This window comes from Gymnoscopelus microlampas, assembly GCF_963454915.1.
Source record: "Gymnoscopelus microlampas genome assembly, chromosome: 1".
Classification (NCBI taxonomy): Eukaryota; Metazoa; Chordata; class Actinopteri; order Myctophiformes; family Myctophidae; genus Gymnoscopelus; species Gymnoscopelus microlampas.
The window spans coordinates 60366188-60393046 of record NC_139962.1 but is presented as its reverse complement, the minus strand read 5'-3'; the positions used below and the strand labels follow the sequence as shown (position 1 = coordinate 60393046).

At 41.1% G+C, this 26859-nt stretch overlaps 1 protein-coding gene across 1 annotated transcript; it reads right to left on the bottom strand.

Annotated features, from left to right (window-relative positions):
- Positions 1-3747: 3747 nt before the first annotated feature.
- Positions 3748-26859, bottom strand: setd9 (SET domain containing 9). Its single transcript, XM_084051831.1, has 7 exons — positions 26676-26859; positions 17842-18023; positions 15575-15721; positions 14444-14567; positions 12763-12878; positions 12052-12157; positions 3748-4908 (listed from the first exon to the last, which is right to left on the bottom strand). The coding sequence occupies exons 1-7, from the start codon at positions 26759-26761 to the stop codon at positions 4821-4823; spliced, it is 849 nt and encodes a 282-aa protein (XP_083907957.1). The 5' UTR covers positions 26762-26859; the 3' UTR covers positions 3748-4820.

The window sequence follows — 26859 nt, the reverse complement described above, 5'->3', positions numbered from 1 at the left end:
GGTCCAGGACCGTCGACGGGACACGGGATCTTCTCCCGCACGAGGACAGAACCGGAAGTCGGGCTGCAGCCTTGTCCCGCAATGGGGACAGAAGCTGAAGGACATTCTGCAATAGACATAGACATGAACACGTTGTAAGGTTTAGTATAATAATGACAGTAGGGAGCGGTATGGGTTAGCGCCCCCCAACCTGCGTCTTCCGTGAGGAAGAAGCCCCAAAAAACGTTCAAGGTTCTATGACATTCATTTTCACTTTTCTTATTTTTTCATGTTTTTTGGGGGGGTTTTATGAACCTGAACTTTTAACATTCAGTGGGTAGCTACTGGGACGTAAGTCGGGGGCTTCATCAACCCCGGCTGGGTCACCTGGGTGAGGGGGTGTATGTTGTTGCGAGACCCGGGCCGAAACACCCGTCGACCCCAGGCTACAACACTGATGATACGTCCCAGCCCGGTGCATCCATGTGATGTTGTTTATTTATTTGTTTGAGTGTTTGGTGGATTGACTGACTGTTCATGAACCCATTCAATCCGGGAATGCATCTTCTCATGTCATTTCTAGATTTCTTTGGCTATTCAAAGATAGCAGATCTACAAGCTACTTAAGTACAATTTTGAGGTATTTTTTTACTTTACTGGAGTATTTTCAATTATCAATACTTTTACTTCTTACTCCACTACATCTCAGAGCAAAATTTGGACTTTTACTCCGCTACAATTATTTGAAAACTTTAGTTACTAGTTACTTTGTACTTTGTAGATATAAACTATTACATTATGAAACACACATTTAGTCAGGGGATATTAAAAAAGTCTTGGAATAAATTCCTTACCAAAAAAAATCTTCACCAATGTGTTTGCAAAGGTGTCTAGTAACACATCACAACTTTATTGAAATTCAGTATCCCTAGGAGAATTTTTGACAGCTCCTTAAAGTTGGAGTACCCACCATAACCTTGGTTAAAAAAAAATCCCCCCAAAAATCCAAATTTAATTCTGTTTTAAGTAGCATATGAGGTGTCAAACTAGGGTGTTTTCATGATTCTGAATCCATTGCAATCATTTGTTTTGCACCAAAACCACTCCTTGGGCTAAAAACGGCCCAATCTCAATGGGCTTTTTACACAAAAAGTATACATGGCTATGGCCATTTTTAGCCCAAGGAGTGGTTTTGGTGCAAAACAAATGATTGCAATGGATTCAGAATCATAAAAACACCCTAGTTTGACCCCTCACATGCTACTTAAAACAGAATTAAATTTGGATTTTTTTTTTAACCAAGGTTATGGTGGGTACTCCAACTTTAAGGAGCTGTCAAAAATTATCCTAGGGTATACTGAATTTCAATAAAGTTGTGATGTGTTACTAGACACCTTTGCAAACACATTGGTGAAGATTTTTTTTGGTAAGGAATTTATTCCAAGATTGGAAAATATTCTGCTAATATCCCCTGACTAATTAACCACTTTAGCCCTATTTCAAACCTAGGCTATTTGAAAATAGCAGATCTACAAGCTCACAACGCGTCGTGAGCTTGTAGATCGGCTATTTTCAAACATAGTACTTTTACTTTTGGTACTTTGAGTACATTTTGATGCCAATACTTTTGTACTTTCACTCAAGTAAATGTTGAATTCCGGACTTTCACTTGTTACAGAGTACTTCTACATTGCAGTATTCTTGATACTTCTACTTAAGTAAAACATTTGAGTACTTTTTCCACCACTGCAAAATCGATGGGTAAAAACATCAACAAACTTTAGCATTTAGCAGACGTTAGCTAGCCGCATAAACGCATTAAATGAAGGAGTCATTGTGCAGTCTGTGAGAAACATGGTTCACTAACTTTAGTCCGACGCGTGTCGCCTTCTCGCGTGAGGAAAACAAAAGTCAAATTATAATAAAACTAAAAGAAATGAATTACAAATTACGCCTCAGTCTGTCAGGGTGAGCAGCGTGGTGCGTCAAGACGGCAGAGATTAAACAGCCACTTCCGGTTCGCGCATAAATTTCGGCAGATTTCAAAATAAAGCACCAGCAAATGTTAAGGAAATTGGTGATAAATACATGAATTCTATAGATACCTGCAACTACAGGATTATTGTATCAAGGATATCAAAGGGAATCCCTCCATGGAAGTGAATGCTGTGATTCAAATTGGACCCCCATTTGACACAATATGTACCTCTGGAGTGCTCTATCCCACTGCTTTTTAAATCTCTCAGGGCAGACATGTATTCATATCCATGCAAAATGATGTCAATTGATCACTTTGTGTAAATAAAATAAAATAGAGCATATTTTTGTATCCATAATATGATGCTCTAGACTGATGTTTCATTATAAGATGTGTTATTCATCAATGCTTGCCAAAAAAAAGAATAAGAGTAATTACAGTGGTGTAAAGTAACAAAGTACTTTTACTCAAGTAGCCTACTGTGTAGTACAATTTTGTGGTATTTCCAATTTCAGTACTTTTACTTCTACTCCACTACATCTCAGAGGCACATATTATACTTTTACTCCACTACAATTATTTGAAAACTTTAGTTACACGTTACTTTGTAGATTTTTATTATTATTACAAAACATACATTAACCACTTCAGCCCTATAGGGTATATTTTGGCCATTTGAAAATAGCCGATCTACAAACTTCTAGATCGGCTATTTTCAAAAGATGTTTATACAATTTGAACCTGTTTAATGGGACATTCTGAGCATGATGAGTAGTTTCTACTGTTGGGACTTTAAGTACATTTTGACGCCAACACTTTTGTGCTTTTACTCAAGTAATTTTTCTACATTGCATTATTGATACTTTTACTTAAAGTACTCCATGCTGTCATTCCTCTCCTTCCCCATTCTTTAAACCCCTTATCATATCCAGGTTTGAATTTGCCATAAAAAATGTCAATGAATATTCTCCTGTATCCTATATATATATATATATATATATATATATATATATATATATATATATATATATATATATATATATATATTTTTTTTTTTTTTTTTTTTTTTTTTTTAAACCATATATTTCTAGTATAAACAATGTGATTAGATCCAACTGTTACTGGTATAGTTCAACATTTACTAGCACTAACAACTATACAAAAGCTTTTCATACAGTCAATGTAGTATACTAGTATACTCTATACTGTAGTATACTGTAGTATACAGTGTTTACTGCCCATTCTAAAGTGATTGAAGACACCTTGAAAAATCAAAGGCAGAGTTTGGATACACTGACAATTTTTTATTTAACAAAATACTGTCTGGAAGGCCCCACACCTGGCCTGGAAAGTAATTTATAATTAAATAAATAAATATGGAACCGTGTGAGTAAATTCTCCACCTGTAATTAGATGTTTAATTAATGAACCCAGCACCTTTTAAATAATTACATTTAACACCATTATTGCCGACATAGTCTTTGAACAAAGAGTTTGTACAGAAAGCTAGTAGCTGTAACTAAAAACCGTCCAAATGGCATCATGATCCTCAGGGAGACCGACACTGACTTTTTATTCAAAGGCGTGCGTGACCCATTTCCAATGTATCTTCATATTATAGGCTCTATGCACAGCAGCCATATTGGAAAGAAATTGGGCCTCTTCTTACTTCCTTCACAGGTGTTACCAATGATACTAATGAAGGCTCTGTTCCATTCTGGTCAGGGTGCTGATATCGTGCATGTTGGCTCACTAGAAACACTCCATTTTGGTTCCCAAATGGCCCCTTATGGTAGGTGTGTAACTCTGAGAGTTATAGGGGTCCTTGAAAATAAGACAACCACTATGCCACACTAAATGGAACAGAGCCTTAATTAGTATCATTGGTAACACCTGTGAAGGAAGTAAGGAAGGGGCCCAATTCATTCCCAATATGGCTGCTGTGCATAGAGCCTATTGGTCCTCACTAATGATCAGAAGATGGCACCATTTCCAAAACCTGATGACATCATTGACGTGGACATTCTGGAAAGTTAAGATGCTGAAATGGAAGCCATTGTTCTTGCTTTAATTAAATCAAACAGTTTGAAGTCTTGTTTGAAATGAACCATCGACGATGTCAGAGGTTTCAGGCTGAACTGTCCACAGCCCTCCTCTGAGAGACACAGTGAGCAGACAGAAATGGTGCTCAATCTTATAATGAGCAATAATGCGGACCAGTTATATGAAGATAAGGTTGAAAATGAGTTAACCCCTTAAGACCAGGAACGCATCTGTGTCATTTTTATTTTATTTCTTTGGCTATTAAAAAATAGCAGAATAGCATGAAAAAAATTTAAGAACCAATTATATATACTGTAGCAACATAAGTAAAAAGACGTGTAGATTAAGAATCCCCAGAAGCAAAGATTTTAGTTAAAAATGTTTGCTTTAAAAAAGATATATATATATATATATATATATATTCAAAGATTTGAACAAATGTTCACGATCTTTCAAAAATAGCAGATATACAAGCTCATAGCGCGGCACCAAGAGATCTGCTATTTTTGAATAGCAAAATAGCCAAACAAATAAAAAAAATGACACAGATGCGTTCCCGGTCTTAATAGGTTAACAGCAAGCAAGCAAGGAAGGAATAAATAAACCCATCCATGTGTAATTAGATGTTTTATGAATCCAGTAAAAAAAAAGGTGTGACAAAGAAGCTTCATCTTTTAGAGTTGAACACTCTCATCCTCTACAATGTAGAGTAGAGTCTACATCGTCCTTGAACAAAGAATCTGTGCAAAAGTCTAGCCGCAGCAACGTAGTAAGAGGTCATTATAAACAGTCCAAAATGGCTACATGGTCTTCGGGGAGATTAATGCACGATGGTGTAATAGTTGGAAAATAGTTCTTCTCCTTCCCTGATGTTCCTCAGAGAAACGAGGACGACGCACCTCAAAGGCCTGTAAGACACAAGCAGAGAGAACAGCACTTTGAGCTGCACTGTGTGAAAGTCACAGGCAGGGCTCCACAACGGTGCGAAAAACATAAATGGAAAAAAAAGAAACAAACAAATAACAAAAATAGACATATAGATATATAGAAAAAAATATATATAGATTTTGTTTTCAATATTTTTCAAAAATAGCAGATCTACAAGCTCATATCGCGGCACTCTGTGCCGCGCTATGAGCTTGTATATCTGCTATTTTTGAATAGCCAAATAAATCTAAAGTGACACAGATGCGTTCCAGGTCTTAATGGGTTAATTGCTCTGAACGGAAACATTAATTTGACATAAATTAATAAATAATGTTATTTTTTCCATTGCTATAATAATTAACAATACTATATGTTCAACGTTTCTGTCCAAACTCGCAGATATCTTTAGCTTCTACGTCACATCAGTGGGGCTTCATCGTATCAATGTGAGCTCCTAATACAGGCCACAGCGACACGTGAAGCTGTAAGTTGTGTAGCTCAAGGGTTCCCAAACTTTTCAGGCTGTGACCCCCAAAATAATATTTGAACTGGTACCCCTACCCTGACAAGCACCTGGAATTGTAGGCATTACATTTAGTTTGACTCGGTTCCACAGATAAATATTGTGAAAATAGCCGATCTAGAAGCTCACAACGCGCCGAGGCGTTCCGAGTGTGGTATTGTGTAATATTTGACAATTTAGCCAATTTGGTATTAACACATCGACTGCCTAGATCGAGTTAACTCGATAATAGTAATCCAGCGCTCGACTGCCTAGATCGAGTTATCTCGATATTACGTATTTTCATTGGTTTCATCTGTGATCGCGCGGGTCTGTTTACTTTTCATCATCACTTTCGTTTTCCGCCTACGTCACACTCACCCGAAGCCGGATGTAAAAAAAAAATTTCGTTTCCGGGTCACATCGTTTTTCTCCGGTCATTTTCGTCCAGAATAGAGAAAACCCCTTTTTTGGACACGCTATAAAATACAAAGGGAAAGCTCCCCTTTTATTTTCTTTGGTCCGGGTGACGATCAGGCATCGTCGTCGTGTATCACATCGTATCACAAGCCGATCAGAGATTGTCGAAGACAATCACATCCGGTTCATGTTGTTTTGACTGTTTGAGCCTGGAGGGAGGGGGGGGGCGAGTCAGCGAGTCATCGAGGGTGTCATTTTGCTGCGCTCTGCTGGTCGATCGTCGTATGTGTTCAAAACCATGGCCTGAGAAACTTAAATGCATTTAAATGCAGAAAATAGAGAAAACAAAAAAACACGCAAATCGCTGGCAGCCAAGGGGGTAAATTTGGAATAAACTCTGGCAGTCAATGTGTTAAAAAGGTCTTAAAAGTCATTAAATGGTCACTTTAGAAATGTGCAGATACCCTGTATACACTTATAATGTATGTTGACTTGTTTACTGTTGAGTGAGAAAACAATGTTGCACATTAAGCTAATCATCTGGGGACCCCCCAAAATAATTTGGAGACCCCCAGTTTGGGATCCACTGTAGCTAACTGACTGCCTTTAACCTGCATTATCCGGTCACCACTTACTCGCCAACACCAATTCACAGACCATGAACACAGTTAAAAGTTCTGATAAACATTGTCTAAACACAAGATGACAGTTATGTTTCGTTGACATTGGTGCTGGGGTATTTGCCACTGTACATAGATCTGCGCATAGTCCAGATCGGAACTAAACTACTGAAAATAAATGATATTTTTAAGCCAAAGGCCTGAAAATAAAGTGTAACAAAATGATCACTCTGCATTTGTTGTTGGTATCGTTATACAGTGGGTGACCATTGACTTTGTCGTTTTTTTTCATTCTTCTCATGCGTTTCATGCAGGGCATGTATGATTTCCACTCTGTGCCACTAGGGGCAGCAGCGGTCTACTGCCTACAGCTGCCTACAGCCCACAGCAGACAGCAAGAATATATTTGTTACTAGTATACTGTATATCCTCTCCAAACTGTACATACATTACTTTACACTTTTGTATTATGTTTTGACACTTGCTTTGGAAAATGTAAACGTATGTTTTATCATGCCAATAGCTCATTTGAATAGCAAAATTGTTTGTTTTGGGGTTTTTAGGCACTGTTTTTCCTAGAAAGACAGAGAAAGATCCTGTCTGTTGCTTACAGTACAAGATGTGACATTTATATTAAGCAAAATATTAAGCAAATAAAGTTAGATAGCATGATGCTGAGCTTAACATTAGTTTAATTTTAACGTCTTAATTGATAAAACGAGACGGGAAAATAAACGTATTTTTTTCTCTTGCCAATAGCTCATTTGAATTGACAAATTGTATTTCTGTGGTGGTGGTTCAGTGGCACTATATATATATATATATATATATTTAATATATACTGGGGTCATACGTTCTGTGCTTTCTGTGTGTGCACTTATGCCGTGTGTCTCTTTCTTTGAGCGGGGGGGGGTCTATCAAGGCAGGCTATTTGTTCAGATGCAATTTCAGCGTGGCTATTAAATAGGCAAAAAAATCTGATCTACAAGCCCACAAAGAGTCGCGATGCAACTCTATTTTCTAACATTTTAGTCTATTTTTGGGAGGGAGAGAGAGAGAGAGAGAGAGAGAGAGAGAGAGAGAGAGAGACAGAGACAGACACACACACACACACACACACACACACACACACACACACACACACACAGAGAGAGAAATTAATATAATATAGGCCTACTATATATACTTTACTCGTAACAGAGTAGGCTACTTCTACATTGCAGTATTGATATTTTTACTTAAGTAAACTGCAAACCAAAAAACTCTTCAACGACATGTGCTCCTTGTCCAGTCTATTCATCGCTAAACCGGTTATGTTAATTATCTCTCTCTCTCTATACAAAGACAAAGCCTCTTTTATCCAGATGCGCTCTCTCTCTCTGTCTCTCTGTACAAAGACAAGGTCTCTCTCTGAGAGAGAGAGAGAGAGAGAGAGAGAGAGAGAGAGAGAGAGAGAGATGCATCAAAGTAGGGGTTCTCAATCTTTTTCAGGCCATGACCCCCCAAAATAACCATATTGGGGACCCCCATTTTGCGTGTGCGGCTTTCATCATCAATTTAAAAATAAAGATGATCGGATCATCTGTGAAGCATTTTCATATACGCTGCTGTCTCGTTAAAACCAGCTGCGGGTGAATATTATCCAACACATCACGGTTAACGCTACGTTCATGTTTACTGCATTACATTTGTAACAACAGCATAATATTGGGTTGTGCAGGTGAGATTTCGAAAAATCTTCAGTGAATGCTTTTAGGGACTATGCCTAGGCCTACATAGAATGTGGAGGGAGAAGGGTACCAGCTGCACTTGTACCCCTTATTAACTGTAATATGCTCATTCCATGCAGCTCGGCAGAATGCGTGTGCGGCTTTAGTTTGATGAACATTGAACCTCATAATAACATCACTCCGTTCGCGACTACATACAGAACGTGTGTCGGCTCTGATGTTTATTAGACATATGGACCTCCGCTCAGGTCCTGGAATCCAGAGCCTTATGTCAAGACTTGGCTGCGAGCACATCGCACGGCAGAAAGCACAAAAACCAAAGTGGCACAGCCTGTCATGTCAGATAACCCCGACCCACTTTGGCAGTTTTTATAAGACAGGGGTTATTGGCGTCTTTTTGGTTTGTTTTATTTTATTTCCTCGTTTATACTTATTTCCTCCTCAATATTGTTTAAGAATTAATGTGCTAGCCTATCCATGACATGCTGTCACCAGTTTACCAGTTCACTGTCTGTTATTTAATGATGATCGAATATTGGCTAAATGTTTACAATTTCTTCTGTCCAAACAATGAAAAGCACTAAGAAAAGGCAAGTGAGTCTCTCTTTAATTAAGCATGATGAGCCATGTGTTTTCCACAAAACAATTGAATATCATTGAATATAATTGCACCCTTGTCATACTACTATGTTATTAGCTTTCAGTAGGCCACCACAGGCACAGACAGTGCGTTTTAGCGCAGCGCGGCCTGGCGCAGCGCGGCGGAGTGGTTGCGTGCGGGGGGTCGGGGGGCTTTCGTGGGAGGGGGGGACGGGTGGATCAGAGCTTAACCCTAAAACCGAAATAAAGTAGCAAAAAAAAAACTCCAATCCGCTCAAGAACCTTGCTCCCCCACTTCCAAAATTAGCACTAGCCTACAACACTGGCCCAGTCTCTTGCCAAACCGGTTATGTTAATGATTATTCCAAATAAGCCAAGTGAGGAACTCTGCTATCAGGTTCCCCCTCCCCCCTACAGTACCTCTGTAGGCCTATCTCTTCTATCAAAGTATTTGTTCAGATACAAATTCAGAGCGGCCAATTTTGATATTTTTAATGCGCCTACATGAAGTTAGAGGGATGGGCAGAAATGGTGTAGGCCAGTGGTTTTCAACCTTATTGGCCAGTGGTTTTCAACCTTATTCCCATCAAGGACCCCCAAATTGACACATATTAGCCCAGGGACCCCCATTTGAAAAGATATGCCAGGGACTCAACCATTTAGATTTCTTGGGCGTCCCAATCTACACTGTATCATCATCATCAGTGTTCATTTAACTCTGAGAGTGTACAAATGGAACCAAATGGACCCTGACGGGTCCATTTGGTTCCATTTGTACATTAAGAGTTACAGACACATAAGGGTCAATTTGGTTGCTAACTATTAATTTGGCTGGGGACCCCCTGGAACCCCCTCAAGGACCACTGGTGGTCCCCGGACCACTGGTTGAAAACCTCTGGTGTAGGCTATTTTCAACTGTTAATGGGTTTTTCTTTCTTCACAAATTAATTCTACTTTGTTGTACAACAGTGTCCCATAAAAGTAGCGAAAATAGCCGATCTACAAGCTCACAAAGTGTTGCATCATGATTTGAATTCCGACTGAAAACGCCACCCTTGCGTCTCCGTGTGTACAACCAAATACGCATCTTTCCTGCACCGATGACGCTTGGGGCTTTTACAGCGCTGCTCCTACACTACCACCGTCAGCAACAAGTGGACATGGAGTAAATGTACTTAGTTACTTTCCGCTTAGTTACTTTCACGTGCATATAATTGAGCCACGCGGTCTTATAAGAATGAAAACAAACGCCTCGCTGTTGGCCATGGATCACATGACGGTCGTCTGTTACGGTCATGGATGAACTCAAAATGTTACTTGAGTTCAATCAAAGTAAAAGTGCAAAAGTATTGGCAAATAAATGTTTGATAATAGCTGATCTACAAGCTCACAATGCGTCGCAATGCATTGTGAGCTTGTAGATCGGCCATTTTCAAATAGACTATATGAAATAGGGCAAATAATGTATGTTTTATAATGTAATGATTTATATCTGCAAAGTAACTAGTAACTAAAGCGTTCAAATAATGGTAGTGGAGTAAAAGTACAATATTTTCCTCTGAGATGTAGTGGAGTAGAAGTAAAAGTAAAAATAGCAGGTCAGCATGCTAATAGCGTGAGATTCGAACCCGGGTCGTAAAATCGCCAGACATCAGTTTTAACCGCTACACTAACTGGACTATTTCATTTATAGACGAAAGAGGTAGAATCCTACTATACAGAAATTGATGCGAGAAAAAAACAACATATAAGACGTCTGTCTGTCTGTCTGTCTGTCTCTCCACGGACTTTTGAGACAGACAGACAGACAGACAGACAGACAGACAGACAGACAGACAGACAGACAGACAGACAGAAACCAATGTGTGTCTGAACATTTCTAAAATGACAGAGATGCGTTCCTGACTGCCCGACGCTGAACAGAAAACCCAATTTAAACGCTCTAAGCACACGTAATTATTGCTAGTTATTATTATTATTATTAATAATAATATAAGACATCTATCTGTCTGTCTGTCTGTCTGTCTGTCTGTCTGTCTGTCTGTCTGTCTGTCTGTCTGTCTGGCTGGCTGTCTGGCTGTCTGGCTGTCTGTCTGGCTGTCTGTCTGTCACAAAAAAAGTGACTCCAAAGCGGCACCTTGTGGTAGTATTTGGAACTTAAATTTACTGCAAAGCGGGTGAGGCAAATGAGTGAAGTGATACTCTTATGAAAAGCGACAAAGTCAATGGTCACCCACTGTACGTAACAGCCACCGGACAACGATGAATGCCGTTGGGATAAATAATAGCTAGCGTGTGTTTGTTGGTTACCTGTGGACATCATGTGTGTAGTTGACATTAGGTAGATGTGTTTGTTGGTTACCTGTGGACATCATGTGTGTAGTTCGGGTGCATTTCTCCTTTCCGACATGTCGCCTTTCCGACGTTGACGAACCCTATACCTAACCCTAACCCTAACCTTAACCGCACGCGGAAGCCACTAGTCGGAGTGGTGAGATGTCGGAATGGAAGGAGCACCCCGTGTAGTTCAACCGCCCCAAGTTCTCCCACACAACTATCCTCTCCGTTCTCTACACTGGCTCCCCGTAGCGGCTCGGATCCAGTTTAAAACCCTGGTGCTAGCCTATAGAGCAGTGAAAGGAACAGCTCCTTCTTACCTCCGGGCTATGGTCGATGCCTACACCCCTGCCCGACCACTTCGGTCTGCCACCTCGGGGCTGATTGCCTCGTCACTCAAGGGTCCTTCTGGTCGATCGACACAGTCACAACTTTTTTCTGTTCTGGCCCCACAGTGGTGGAATGAACTTCCCACTGATGTCAGGACAGCACTGCCCATCTTTGGCCGCAGGCTGAAAACCCACCTCTTCAGGAAACACTACCCTTCCTCTTTGCCTGGCTTACTTGTTGTTAACTAGTTGTACGAACTCTTGTTTTATTGTTGTATTGTTTTATTGGATCTTGTTTAGTCGATACACTTTTTGTATTAGCTCGTGCTCATTTGATTTTGATATGTTGTCTCATCTATTTAAGAAAGTAGGTAGCTGATATATAGCACTTTTACCTTAGTGCTAGGTATACTCTTAGTTGCTTGTTTTTGCAGGAAATGCACTTAAGACTTCTGGTGATTAGTAGTTTCGTTCCCTACCTATGTTGAATGCACTTATTGTAAGTCGCTTTGGATAAAAGCGTCTGCTAAATGACTGTAATGTAATGTAATGTAGTTGACATTAGGTAGATGTGTTTGTTGGTTACCTGTGGACATCATGTGTGTAGTTGACATTAGGTAGATACTGGCGGAGTTCCAGAGGGAATGAATCAGGTACATCAAACTCCTGATAGCACACATTAGCAGACCACTCTACAATAAAGACACAATACAAATCATTATTATTGTATTGTATTGAATACCGAGCAGCAGTCAGGAACAGTATAAAGCTACAATACGAGGAAGAAGGATTAAGAAACACGTCTCAACAAGAAAACCATAAATAACGTAGTCAGATAAAGTACAGTGGGTGTGCAATTATAATAATGACATGGTCCTCACTTTAAATCCTGTTTATAATCCACACAATGTCATAGTCCTTACACTAAACCCTGTTGAACTACCATTTCCCTTTCCTACAGTGCATGCCCACAAATAATTGTCATCTTTATGTGTACTGTATGTGTTACAGTACATGTGAGAAAGCAGTACAAGTGACTCGAGAAAAACGGAACGGGGAGCGCCGTTTTTTGTGTCCCATATGTACTGTAAACACACTGTATATTCCTTGCTGGCGTTTGTTTGTGAGGATCATTAGCAGATAGCAGATCTACAAGCTCGTAGATCTGCTATTTTGAATAGATAGCCAAAGTGTAAAATAATGCGCTTTTTTTTTGCTCAAATCAAAAAGTGACACAGATGCGTTCCAGGTCTTAATGGGTTCAAATGCAATGTTTCATCGCGTGAACAGAACGTACCATTGGAGCAGTTATTCACGTATTGACCCATGGCCAGTGGGTTCTTAGGACCATGAGTCAACCAGCTGCTGTCACATAACTGAAAGGGTCCGACCCGGTCCCTCCCGCCACATGACCTGGAACACAAAAGAGTTGAAGTGGTCCTGGTCAATCTCATGGATTAAAGCTAAATAAAAATCTTACCACTGAGTTCTATTATACGATTTGTGAAACAGTGTGAAAGGAGCCCCCCCACACACACACACACAGACACTAGCACTGTTTCCTAAACAATTAACACAATATGTAAAATGATGATGTTTTAGTAATATTCTTCCAGCTGTGTTCTACTGCCAGCCAGGTGAAGACATCACAGACTGAGGCTTTAACCTTTTGCTTTTATGAAATATCCCAGACCATAAGGGTTTTATGGAGGATGCTTCTAAATATGTTGCTAGTTTGACCACTTCAAATGCTCTAATCTTAAAAAAATATAGCCTATCTATGAAATATAGAGAGCTTGTAGATCGGCTATTTTCTCAGCGCAACATGCTTTCGTATTTCCTGTCGAGTTCCTCCCCATACTGTCTGGCATTCCACCTCCAGAGCTCCGTCGAAACTTCCTGACCTTGAAGCTGGCCTGCAAGAGTGCAGATGAGCCAAAAAGCCTGATTCCCCCGCCTGCTGAATATGGCCACCAGAGACTCAAACGCAAACACTTCTCCACCGAAGCTAGGAGACTCCTTACCACGAGCCCTCCACACCCTGGATGGATCCTTGACAGCTGGAACAAGCAATGGTCCAAGTCAACATCCACGTTGAGGAAGTTCATCAACTCTCCTTCAACCAACCCACCTGGGTGTGACCTACCACGGAATGCCTGGGTCAACCTCAACAGACTTCGGTCTGGAGTAGCAAAGACCCAAATCTACCTGCATATGATTGGAGTGTCTGTCACTGATCTCTGTGAATGCGGAAAACCACAGACTGTTGAACATATTATCGATGAATGCCCAATCTTTAAATCACCACATGGAGTCAGCGGCCTCATTGAACTGGATGATGATACCACTTCTTGGCTGATGTCCCAATTGCCTGTGTAGCCCTACACGAACGAAGGAACGATGCTTTCGTAGAAGATACAGTATGCTGACGTCTATGGAATCCAAATGACTGAAATCCGTCGTGAACAAAGTCGCAAACAAAGTCGCAAACAAAGTCGCAAACAAAAAGATCAAGCAGACAAATGGCCAAAAACAATACACCTCCCTGGAGGGCAGGACAATAAAAGCCTCATTAAATGAGGAGCATGATATAATAGGCTCTATGCACAGCAGCCATATTGTAAGACATTCACAGGAGTTACCAATGATACTAATGAAGGCTCTGTTCCATTCTGGTCAGACGGAGTCAGGGTGCTGATATTGTGCATGTTGGCTCACTGGAAACACTCCCAAATGGCCCTTTATGGGTGTGTAACTATGAGAGTTATGGGGGGCGTGGAAATCTGAAATTCAAAAATCTGAGAACTACTGTGCTACACTAAATGGAACAGAGCCTTCATTAGTATCACTGGTAACACCTGTGAAGGAAGTGAAAATATGGCTGCTGTGCATAGAGCCTATTGTTTAATGGACGAACCATCCATCCAGTGAAGGATGGTTCTAGTCGTATACTGTGGTTCCTCAGCAGTGTTTCTCACCTGTAAACCATCTTGGAGATTCCCTTGTCATTTCCATCCACGAAGACGCCGTCGATACAGCGGAACACAAAGGGGTTTCTGATGGACTGGATAAAAATAGGCTGGTAAGGTTGATAGATAGCGCCTTTGAGAGAAAATTTTAAGAACATTAGGGACGACTTACGTGGATGTTTAGGAAGAGAAATGAGGATTTCAAAGTGTGGGTAGGGCTGTCACAATTACACATTTAAGATGACGATTAAAGGTAGGGTAAGTGATTTTCTTTGGTTAAAATAAGTGTTAAATAGCTCTATATTCTGATAGTACTCATTGCTATAGAGTGTTTGTTCAGTAAAAGGAGTCTCCTTGTCTCTCCAGCTCTTTATAAAACAGAAAATGCATTTTCGTTTCAGTTTCAGTTCCAATTTTATCCAATCAGGATAGAGAACTCAATCAGGATACAGATTTAATCTGTATGTAGTGAAATTGGAAGTGATGACACTAAGAAATGAGCAGGCAAAATTGGAACTGGAAGACTATAAAAATGAAGCTTAAAAATGGGTACTTTCTCCTGATTGGCTGAGATTTTGACACCTACCGGAAAATGTATTTTCTGTTTATTAAAGAGCTGGAGAGACGGGGAGACTCCTGTTACTGAACAAACACTCTATAGCAATGATTACTATCAGAATATAGTGCTTTAACCTTTTAACAAAATACTTTTTGTTTTAACCAAAAAAGATCACATGCCCTACCTTTAATTGTCACTCAAATAATTGCGATTAACGATTTAATTGTGTTTTTTTGGCATTGAACATTGGAACATAATATGAATAAAAACACATTTTTTGTTTGCCTTTTAGGCTTCGTAATCAAAAATTGCACGGGGCAGATATGAAAATAACTTAAAAATATACAAAGAAATTACTGATATTTAATCATTTTCAAAATAGCAGATCTACAAGCTTACAACGCATCACGAAGTGACGCGTTGTAAGCTTGTAGATCAGCTATTTCTGGAAAATGTTTGAACATTTTTCAACACGATTATGACGATTATCCAAAAATAATTACGATTAGGCGATTTATGTAATAAATGTGACAGGCCTAAGAGAGTGGGTCATTAAGACTTGTGTAAATCTAACGTTATACCTGGATACATGGCGACTGTGGTTCCCTCAGGGACAAAACCTTTGGTCACGAAGACTCCGGCTCCGGCAGACGGTAAGGAACTAGGCCTTTTCTCAAGACAGAAGCCCATGGTTTTAAACATGATATCACATTCCGTTACTGGTTCTCCTATTGCACAAAACACACATAACAGGACATATCAACGTCAGAATGACAGTTTTTGTTCTGTGTGGAGTTTGCATGTTCTCCCCGTGTCCCCTAGGGTATAGGTACCCTCACAAAAACATGCAGTAAATAATCCTGGTCACTATACTGCCTCCCCCTGGCCAGCCGGGGCACCTGATGGAGGGGAAAGGAACTGGTTGGAATAACGTGTTCCTTCCACGCGCTACGTCCTACCGGGGAAACTCCCCCCTGTCAGGTGACAAGAAGGTTGGCTGAGTTAGCTCTCATGCATTCAAGGAGGCATGAGCTCGGCCCTAGCCTCCCTAGGTTGGCAGAGGGAGTGTAGCGCCCAGGATTACATAGACAATTGGCACTGGGTGTAAAAAATGGGGTTACAAAATCGTGGGATAAAAATGACATTTTTCTACTAATGACATATTTCATGAGCCAAATATAATAGTCATATTTTAACTTTTAGTATTTTTGGGGGTAAATTAACGCCCTAGTTGATCATACTACAGCCTCACACAAAAGTAGCAAAAGTAGCAAATCTGCAAGCTCGAAACGCGGCGCGAAGCGACGCGTTTTGAGCTTGTAGATCTGCTACTTTTGCTATTTTTTAATTTGAATCCTGAAAAGTAACATATGGACATATGAGGTTTCCACCCGACATGATAAATTAAATTGACATAGAAACCGTTTCGGTTCCAGCCAAGCAATGTGATTAGTTCAAAATCGCAAAAAAAACGAAGATTAGTATTGAAATGATTTGGTTCAGAACCAAATGTATGTTGTAGATAGAGAGAAATGACACTGCATTAGCACTTTGCTATTGTGTACATACTATTATACATTCTACATACAATTATAATATATAAAACTTGAGGTTTTGTAAAGCACAGCACAAGGTTTCATTGACTGACACGTAAGTACTTAAAAAGGTAGAGTAAACTGATATTTTCTGGTTAAAACAAAAAAGTGTTTTGTTAAAAGGTTAAATGGCTACATTCTGGCAGTAATCATTGCTTGTGTTTGTTCAGTAACAGGAGTCTCCATCCATAAAATTAGTATCCTGACCTGAAAATGCATTCTCCGTTTAATAAAGAGCTGGAGAGACTCCTGTTACTGAACAAACACTCTATAGCAATGATTACTGTCAGAATATAGAGCTATTTAACACTTAGTTTAACCAAAGAAAATCACTTACCCTACCTTTAATAACAGAATGAATGGAATCCCCACCCCCCGTTATTTTATCGTTTTGTTTGTATTCTTCTTGTGCCGTGTAATACTGTATTTACCTTTACCGGATCTTAACTTCTTTAATTCATATTCTACACGTATGTAATTTGTTTCATTTGATTTGATTTGATTTCTTTGAAAAGCCAAAACCACATGGTCACCGCAGTTCGAGGATTACACAAGAAAGTCCTGAGACTTTTTTCCGTTGAGGTCCTCTTACAATTAACAGTCAATACGTTAAAATACATTACAGTACAAAACATGTAACTAACGTCACACTACAAAGACACAAGTAACATACACAGTACAGCCACAGTACACATTACACGTTACGGAACAATACAAAAACACAAGTAACATACCCAGTACATACATACAAACGATACAAGAACACAAGTAACATACACAGTACCAGGGCCGTAGGAACGGGGGGGATTCGTCGCCTCGCGTGGGCCGCGAACCGGTATTTGGGCCGCGAGGCCACGGGGACAAAGAGGAGGGGAAAAAAGCCTCAAATGAGCTGTGTGAGCTGCTTGAAGGTGGAAGAGCGGCCGCACCCCCCCTCTACATTTTTTGGTACCGAATTAACCGAATTAAAGTAATAAAAAATGGAAATAAAAGGGGAATAACCGCAAAATAAAGGCGCGCACTGGCCACACATGCACGCGCGCGCTCGTGCATGTGGGCCCGATACAAATGTATCCCCCCCAACTGGGAATGGCTTCCTACGGCGCTGCACAGTACACATATACAAACAAGTGCTACCTTATCTTTCCTAGTCTAAAGACTCTCTATAGGGTCTATAGGGGTATATGTAACAGTAACACCAATATAGGAACACTCATTATTATACACTATAATATAGGTGGACTGAAAGTCACCTGTATATATGTCTTCAGTCATCTTTTCAGTGCAATATGTGAGGAAATGAGTCCTGGTTTGTGAGGGAAGCTCGGCCACATGTTTGTGGAGCAGAGCTCTGAACAGCACCAGCAGACGGTCCAACACCTCCTCATCAGGGACCAGCTTGTCCTTGGAGTGGTCCGTCACCTGGCGAAGAGTTCTGCAACAACAAGCAACAACACAGTAAACCGGGGGTCTTCAACGTTTTTCAGCCCAAGGACCCCTCAGCTGAGAGAGATGAAGCAGGGACCCGCACTACATATTGCATTAACCCTTTAAGACCCAGGAACGCATCTGTGTGTCATTTTTAGATCTCTTTGGGCTATTCAAAAATAGCAGATCTACAAGCTCATAGCGCGGCACCGAGTGCCGCGCTATGAGCTTGTACTGTATATCTGCTATTTTTGAAAAATCATGAAAGTTTGCGCAAATCTTTGAATATATATATTTATTTTTATTTTTTCTTTAAAGCAAACATTTTTAACTCAAATCTTTGCTTCTGGGGAGATTCTACAAATGTCTTCTAAATCCTAGTTTAAAAAATAAAAGAAAAATGTTGCTATAATCAGTGGTTCTCAAACTGTTTCATGTCAAGGACCCCCAAAATGATATGAATTTTGTCCGCGGACCCCCATCTGAAAATATTTTGTTCCAGGGACCCCCCCAGAAGTTGCAACAGAGTTAAAAATGTCCACTACAGAAAAAAAGATTTGCACACATTTTCACGATTTAAAAAAAAAATAGCAGATCTACAAGCTCATAGCGCGGCACTTGGTGCCGCGCTATGAGCTTGTAGATCTGCTATTTTTTATACGGTCTGCTTTTTTTGAATAGCCAAATAAATCTTAAAATGACACACAGATGCGTTCCCGGTCTTAAAAGGTTAATCATTTTACATAGATTTACATAGATAGATGCATCTACTTGTTTGACAGCACTGTCATCAGTGTTGGATTGATGTGTGTATTTTCAGACATTTAACCACGTAAACCCTCAACACTTAAAAAATAAAATTGACCTTTCACTCTGTAGGTTTGCTCTTTTCCCCCTCTATACCAAACCTTTTTGACAAAAATAGCCGATCTACAAGCTCAGCCTCACAGATGTTCTCCTCAGAATAGGGTTGTAACTCTGAAGACCCAGTTATGACTTGTCTTGATCCAAGAGACATTAATATCATTAACATTATTAATACCACACAATGATTTTGTTGCCATTTACATTTATTGAACCGTATTGACAGTTCTATGTCTGTTATGGAGCAGATATCATCGATGATGTCACAAGGTAAATCAAGTCTATAGGGGAGTTTATGGATCTGTAAAGCGCTTGGGAGAAACACGCATTATATTTATGTTGTTTATGTTTTATTCAAATACTTACACCTACCAACTAGGCAGATGTCAACTCAACAAGGTAGATGTGTAGTTACAGTGTTTACTAGCCTTGGATCAAGACTATATATAGAAATCATCAAACTCAATAAAATACTATGATATAGTCTTCCTGTCATCACAGATTTTTGAAACACTACATTTTTATTTTTAGTGGTGTCTGTGTGTAACCACTTTAGTGGCCCTGATACATGGCTGTCATATATTACATGACAGTCATGGATAATCTTCAAAATAGTGTTTTCACTTACTCCCTTCTTGGTCCATACATCTAAACGTTCAGATTTCAAATATAAAGGTCTTACCCCATGATCACAGATGTTAGAATTATATACGGTCCCTCAGAAGTACCTGTATCTTTCATATTGTTCGATAAAAAGCATTTTCATGCCATCGTTTAGCCTGGTAAACCCTCCCTCCGGAAATCTCATTTCCATTTGATTTCAGGAGAGAGTCTGGGCTGAACCGCCTTTCTGCAATAATCGCTCTGTTCTCCGAACCGACGAGCCTATCAGCGTCGTCTCACATCGTTCTGTGATTGACAGTGACAGTTGGCCAATCAGGTGGCGAGTTCGAGTGAGCCCGAATGAAGCCGAGTGCAGCCTGACTGGGGCCGACAAAAGACGAACGGCAGCCATTGTTGTTGTCCGAGTGCCTTCACTGTTTACTTTAGTTTTTAAAACGGTCTCAAACTTCTTTTTTGAGGCACGGAATTTACTATTAAGATATCGTTTGGATAGAATTTAGTTGTTTAACTTCATATATGTGGTCAATTAATCATGACAGAGCCTATTTAAAAATATAAATTTAGAGAACCGGCAGGGGCGGGGAGTGACACGCATGTATCCCAATAAGGCAACCTATTTTCGGCATGGCCGTCCCAAAAGTCCCGTTACGTCACATAGTCTGGAGCTCGTCAACATGAACTGCTGATTGGCTGAAGGGGAAAAACGATCATTGGTTGAAGGGGTTGTCAGTCAACGGTATTACTCCCGCCCAACTCCAGCCGACAGCGATTATTGCAGAAAGGCGGTTCAGGCCAGACTCTCTCCTGAAATCAAAGGGAAATGAGATTTCCGGAGGGAGGGTTTACCAGGCTAGGGCAAGGCTACCACTTTGGTGCATTGTGAGCTTGTAGATCTGCTATTTTCAAATGGCCGAAATCGGGCTGAAGAGGTTATGCGTGTTTTTTGTTTTGTAATAGTAATCAAAACCTACAAAGTAACCAGTAACTCAAGTTTTCTAATAATTGTAGTGGAGTAAAAGTACAATATATGCCTCGAGATGTATAGTGGAGTAGAAGTAAAAGTGTAGAAAATTGGCAATACTCCAGTAAAGTTAAAAATAAAAATAAACTCAAAATGACTTGAGTAAATGTACTTAGTTACACCATGTGACTGCCAAAATGTAAACAAAGTCATACTTTCTAGTTTATATTTGCAGGTAGCTGTAGAATACAACTCTCGTAGACGTATTTATGATTCTGACGTGACGTTTTCAATCTACGAGAGTTGTAGGGTTCACCCCCCATGGACACAGGGACTTTCTGCACTATGCCCCTCAGATACTCCAACATGTACACATTGAAAATAAAGGTGCTTACCCCCACGCCCCAAATGTTAACTACTTCTACGCGGTAGTAGTTTAATGTAATAATCCATATATTTCAATAAAGAAGTGTTTTAATGCCGTCTGTGGCCGAACGCCATTTTTTCACTCTCGTTTACTTCCCGTTTACATTTGGTGTAATTCCGGGTTTCACCAGATGCGCCCCGTCACTACCCGTCACTACCGCCCATAGGGAACTTCCGACAGAATCGGCCTCAGACTTGATTGATTTGATTGATGTACTTTATTTAGTAAGACATGAGAACAACAGTACATGGAAGTACAAATTCACAATACGAGGTCTACTAAACTGGAAGACTCATTAAAGCACTGAGCTTGTTTCAAATGAGTTCCCCACGCACACAAATCATGATGACATATAAGAGACAGACAGATATACACACTACTATAGAATGTCATACAATCAGTTTACAGGTTACTGGTGGTATGAAGAGTGAAAAATATGTACAAAAGAAGAAAGAGAGAGGGGGGGGGTAGGGGGGTGGGGTAGGCTAGGACTTAGACAGGGGCCATTTTTCAATTGCAGCCTCCTGAAGGTTTAACTTTAAGGCAGTTTTGAAAGTGAGTAGGGTTTTACACTCCTTTACTCCTTTGGGTAGGGCATTCCACATTTTTGATGAATAGCATGAGAACGAGTTCATTCCCTTTGTTGAGCCAAATCTGGGTTGAACATGATTTGTGGAGCTGTCTCTGGTGTTATGATCACATTTTGGAAGTATTTTGACAAATACAGGGGGATCCCAATGTTGTGGTGTATCTTGAAGACCAGGCCCATAGCAAGTTGCTGTACTCTGTCCTCAACCCTAAGCCATCCAATCCTAGCAAAATGAGCAGGGTGATGGGTTTTGTGATTGAGGCCAAGTAGTAGCCTTACAAGTTTGTTTTGGGATGTTTGGAGCTTTGTTTTTAAGGCCTTGGAGGTGTTGTGATACCATGAAGTGCATGCATAATCATAATGACCTTGTATGAGGGCCCCTGCAAGAATTTTCAGAGTATTCTTACTGACTAGACGATCAATCAGTCTAGTCTAGACGTCGAGATGAGAAGTCGCATGAAGACGCGCTCTCCGCGCTCCCGTTTGGAGACGCGCTCTCACGGCAACATATTTGCCAGTTTTTCACTGGATTTACTTTTCATTTTCATCCTTTCGTGGACGACGGATTCATTCCTAGAATACCCACAAAATCTACACCTGATGGAGACAGAAAAGGGTAATCCACGGGAAATGAAAAACGAAAAACACTCGGACTTCTACCTACTCGACACTACAGAAACAAAGCATCTGGGGTTCGCGGCTGGAGCTCTCCATATGCTCCTAACCATGGACTCGACTAGAAAGTACGCGCCCCCGACAGGACGCATGGACCGAAGATTTTTAATCATCATTCTTCTTCTCCTGTCGGGTGATATCCACGTTAATCCAGGCCCAGTTACCACCAGGCAAACTTCTGCCCGTCTGGCGAGAGAGGCAAACTTGGCCAACGAAGCTAGCGCTGCTAACGTTGCTATCGTTGCCAGCGACAACGCCGCACAACAACAACAAACCCACGCCGCTAGCTCTCGTTCCCAACAAGCCAACGCACCCTCGGACTGCATCAACACCACAGCTGTACTCGCCGCTCCACGACGCGCGACGGAGAGACGCTGCGCAACGGAAGAAACCTATCCACGGACACTTCTGGCGGTTCCAGGCGGCACAAGGACCAGGATGGACCCCCGTGGACACAGACGAAGGCCCCCCTCAACCCCCCATCCCCCCATCCCCCAAGCCCCACAGCTGGTTGCTTACCACCGAGAACCAGACGATGCCCAACCCCCCACCCCCCCCCAACCCCCACAGATGGCCGCGCACAGCGAAACAGAGGCTTTGATGGACGCTAACACCTCAACACCCCCCTCCCCCCCCGATACTGCTTCTCTCTGTGGACTATCAGTGGACAGTCATCTTTTCATTGAACAAATGAAAAAATCGTTTGGCGTTGGCTTGCACATGATACACCTCAATGTGAATTCCCTTGTAGGAGACAAGCTAACACAAATCAAGCAGATGTTTTATGATGGTAAGGTTGACATTTTAACTTTCTCTGAAACGAAACTTGATCATACGATAGATGATACTGATATTGAGATTGAAAACTACAAACTTTTCAGAAAAGATAGAAACAGAAACGGGGGCGGCGTATGCATGTATGTACATAAAGACAATGTCTGCATCCTTCGTGAAGACCTGAATGATGCAGACATTGAAGCTGTGTGGGTCGAGATCATTTTTGAAAATGCTAAACCTGTGCTAGTCGGTACCATATACAGACCTCCTAACCAGACTGATTTCTATGATAGACTTGATGAATGTTTAGCTAAAGTGGACAATGAGGAGACAGTACTTCTTGGTGACTTTAACACTGACATGCTCCGTAAGGAAGCGTCAGTGTTTAAGTCATTCAGGGGGTTTTGTAATCGGCACTCACTCCACCAGCTGATCACTCAGCCCACAAGGCTGTGTGTTTCCACTCAAACTATCATAGATCTCATTCTAACAACGGACAAGGACAAAATCCTCAATAGTGGTGTTTCTACCTGTGGCATATCTGATCATAACATGATCTTCTGCACCAGAAAGAAACGTAAACCAAAGACCGGTTACCACCAAACAGTCATGATCAGAGACCTCAAAAACTACAAGAGTGAGGACTTAGATCACAGACTGGAGGAACAGGATTGGTCCGACGTACTAAACAGCACACAGGTAGACGAATCTTGGCTTGGTTTCAAAACCAAATTCATTCCAATTTTGGACAGTGTGGCTCCCATGAAAACCATCAGGGTCAAAACCCGCTCGGTTCCATGGATGAATTCGGATATCCTTACTACCATGAAAGTCAGAGACAAAAAGTGTTCTGACTATCATAAAAGTAGGATCAAACTTGCCAAAAGCTTCAATAAAGGTCTCGAATCCCACGTAGCGAAACTCAAAAAAGAGAAAAACATGCTAAGAAACAAGGTTAATGGCATGCTGTTGTTAGCAGAAAAAAGCTACCTCGATGGCAAAATTGAGGAAAATCAAAACAAACCACGTGAGCTCTGGAAGCTATTCAACAACCTACTAGGCTGCAGCAAGAAATTGAAAACCAGGTTTACAAACATAAACCTCAAGGTGAATGACACTCTCATTTCATCCAAACGGGAAGTGAGTAAAATCCTCAACATATTCTTCACGACCGTGGCCTCAGAGTTAGTTGAAAAACTACCCCCTCACTCTGGGAGTCATGGTGGAGAGTATGTTGATTCATTTTACGATAAACAGGGTGTACGCAAAGACGATTTTAAACTCTCCCCTGTGTCAACAGATGAGGTGTTTAAAAAATTGAGTGCACTCCAACAACACAGAGCCACAGGTCCCGACAACATCCCCGCTAAATTTCTAAAAGACTCAGCCGCCTCCATTGCCCCAATCATTACCCACATAATAAACCTCTCCATCATACAGGGACGGGTCCCTAACGACTTCAAAAAAGCAAGAGTGACCCCTCTGTACAAAAAAGGAAACCAATTAGACCCTGGCAACTACCGCCCTATTTCTATTCTTAGCTCCATCTCGAAAGTCATGGAAAAAATAGTCTATGAACAGGTTGATAAGTACCTTGCCGAAAAAAATCTAATTTACGAATTCCAATCTGGTTTCAGAACAAACCACTCCACTGACACATGCCTTCTCTATTTGAACGACTCTATCAAACAAGATGTCGACAAGGGCAAATATTGCGGCATGGTCATGCTGGACCTCCAGAAGGCTTTTGACACCGTTAATCACCCAATTATGATCAATAAGCTCAAAGCAATAGGCTTTGACGACACGTCGGTGAACTGGATGAGATCCTACCTGGAAGGGAGGGAGCAAGTGGTGGAAGTAAACGGCACCCAGTCCCCTCCCCTCCCAGTGACTTGTGGTGTTCCTCAAGGAAGCATACTAGGACCACTACTGTTCCTGATATATGTGAATGATATGTCTTCAGCTTGCGACTGCAAACTGTTCCTGTTCGCAGATGACTCGGCTCTGCTGGTCTCGGACAGGGACAGGCTGCAGGTTGAGAAAACCCTCAGCACTGAACTCAACAAGATCTGCATCTGGCTCTCCGACAACAAACTCTCATTACACCTGGGTAAAACCGAATCCATCCTCTTTGGGTCCAACCCTAACCTTAGAAAGGCTGAGAGTTTCACGATCAAAGTGGGTGAAAATGTTATCACAAGAAAGGAGGAAATTACCTACTTGGGTTCCATCTTGGAGGCAAACCTCTCAGGTGACAAAAACGCTGAAAAGACGATCAAAAAGGTCCACAAAATAACACGGAGGATGTGGAGGCTTGTTCGTAAAGTCAGTAAAAATACTCTGAAGATTCTTGTAGGGGCCCTCATACAAGGTCATTATGATTATGCATGCACTTCATGGTATCACAACACCTCCAAGGCCCTAAAAACAAGGCTCCAAACATCCCAAAACAAACTTGTAAGGCTACTTCTTGGCCTCAATTACAAAACCCATCTAACCCCTGATCATTTTGCTAGGCTTGGATGGCTTAGGGTTGAGGACAGAGTACAGCAACTTGCTATGGGCCTGGTCTTCAAGATACACCACAACATTGGGATCCCCCTGTATTTGTCAAAATACTTCCAAAATGTTAATCAAGTCCATGATCATAACACCAGAGGCAGCTCCACAAACCATGTTCAACCCAGATTTGGCACAACAAAGGGAATGAACTCTTTCTCATGCTATTCATCTAAAATGTGGAATGCCCTACCAAAAGGAGTAAAGGAGTGCAAAACCCTACTCACTTTCAAAAATGCCCTAAAGATACACCTTCAGGAGGCTGCAATTCAAAAATGGCCCCTGTCCAAGTCCTAACCTACCCCATGTCCTAACCTAACCCCCCCCCCCCCCCTCTCTTTCTTTTTTGTACATATTTTTCACCCTTCATACCAGTAACCTGTAAACTGATTGTATGACATTCTGTATAGTAGTGTGTATATCTGTATGTCTCTTATATGTCAACATGATTTGTGTGCATGGGGATCTCATCTTAAACAAGCTGCGTGCTTAACTGAGCTATCCAGTTTAGTAGACCTTGTATTGCGAATTTGTACTTCCATGTACTGTTATGTACTGTCATGTACTGTTCTCATGTCTTACTAAATAAAGTACATCAATCAATCAATCAATCCTCCACAAATAGCGTATTGTTTGGATGACCTCTTTGTTCACTTTTTCGGCGTTTTTGTTACCGGAGAGGGTTGCCTCCAAGATAGAACCCAGGTAGGTAATTTCCTCCTTTCTTGTGATAACATCATCACCCACTTTGATCGTGAAACTCTCAGCCTTGCTAAGGTTCTGGACCCAAAGAGGATGGATTCAGTTTTACCCAGGTGTAATGAAAGTTTGTTGTCGGAGAGCCAGATGCATATCTTGTTGAGTTCAGTGCTGAGTTTTCTCAACCTGCAGCCTGTCCCTGTCCGAGACCAGCAGAGCCGAGTCATCTGCGAACAGGAACAGTTTGCAGTCGCAAGCTGAAGACATGTCATTCACTAGCCATGGTTCACATGACGCTTCAGGGCTACTTTATTTTCAATGTGTACACGTTTGGAGTATATGAGGGTATAGTGCAGAAAGTCCATGTCTCCATGGGGCGTGAACCCTACAACTCTCGTAGATTGAAAACGTCAGAATCATAAACGTCTACGAGAGTTGTATTCTACAGCTATTTGCAGGTGTAAAACAAACACAAACGTACCGATCGTTGTTGCTGAGGTTAAACATCATCCAGGGAACAAACCTGTGTCTGTAACTCTTCCATGTGTTCACTAGTCTGTTCAACATACTGACACTTTGTTTACAATAATGAGACTTTGTTTACTAGTCTGTTCAACATACTGACGCCATAAACAGAGTTATAATATATCTAGAGGGCGGACTGA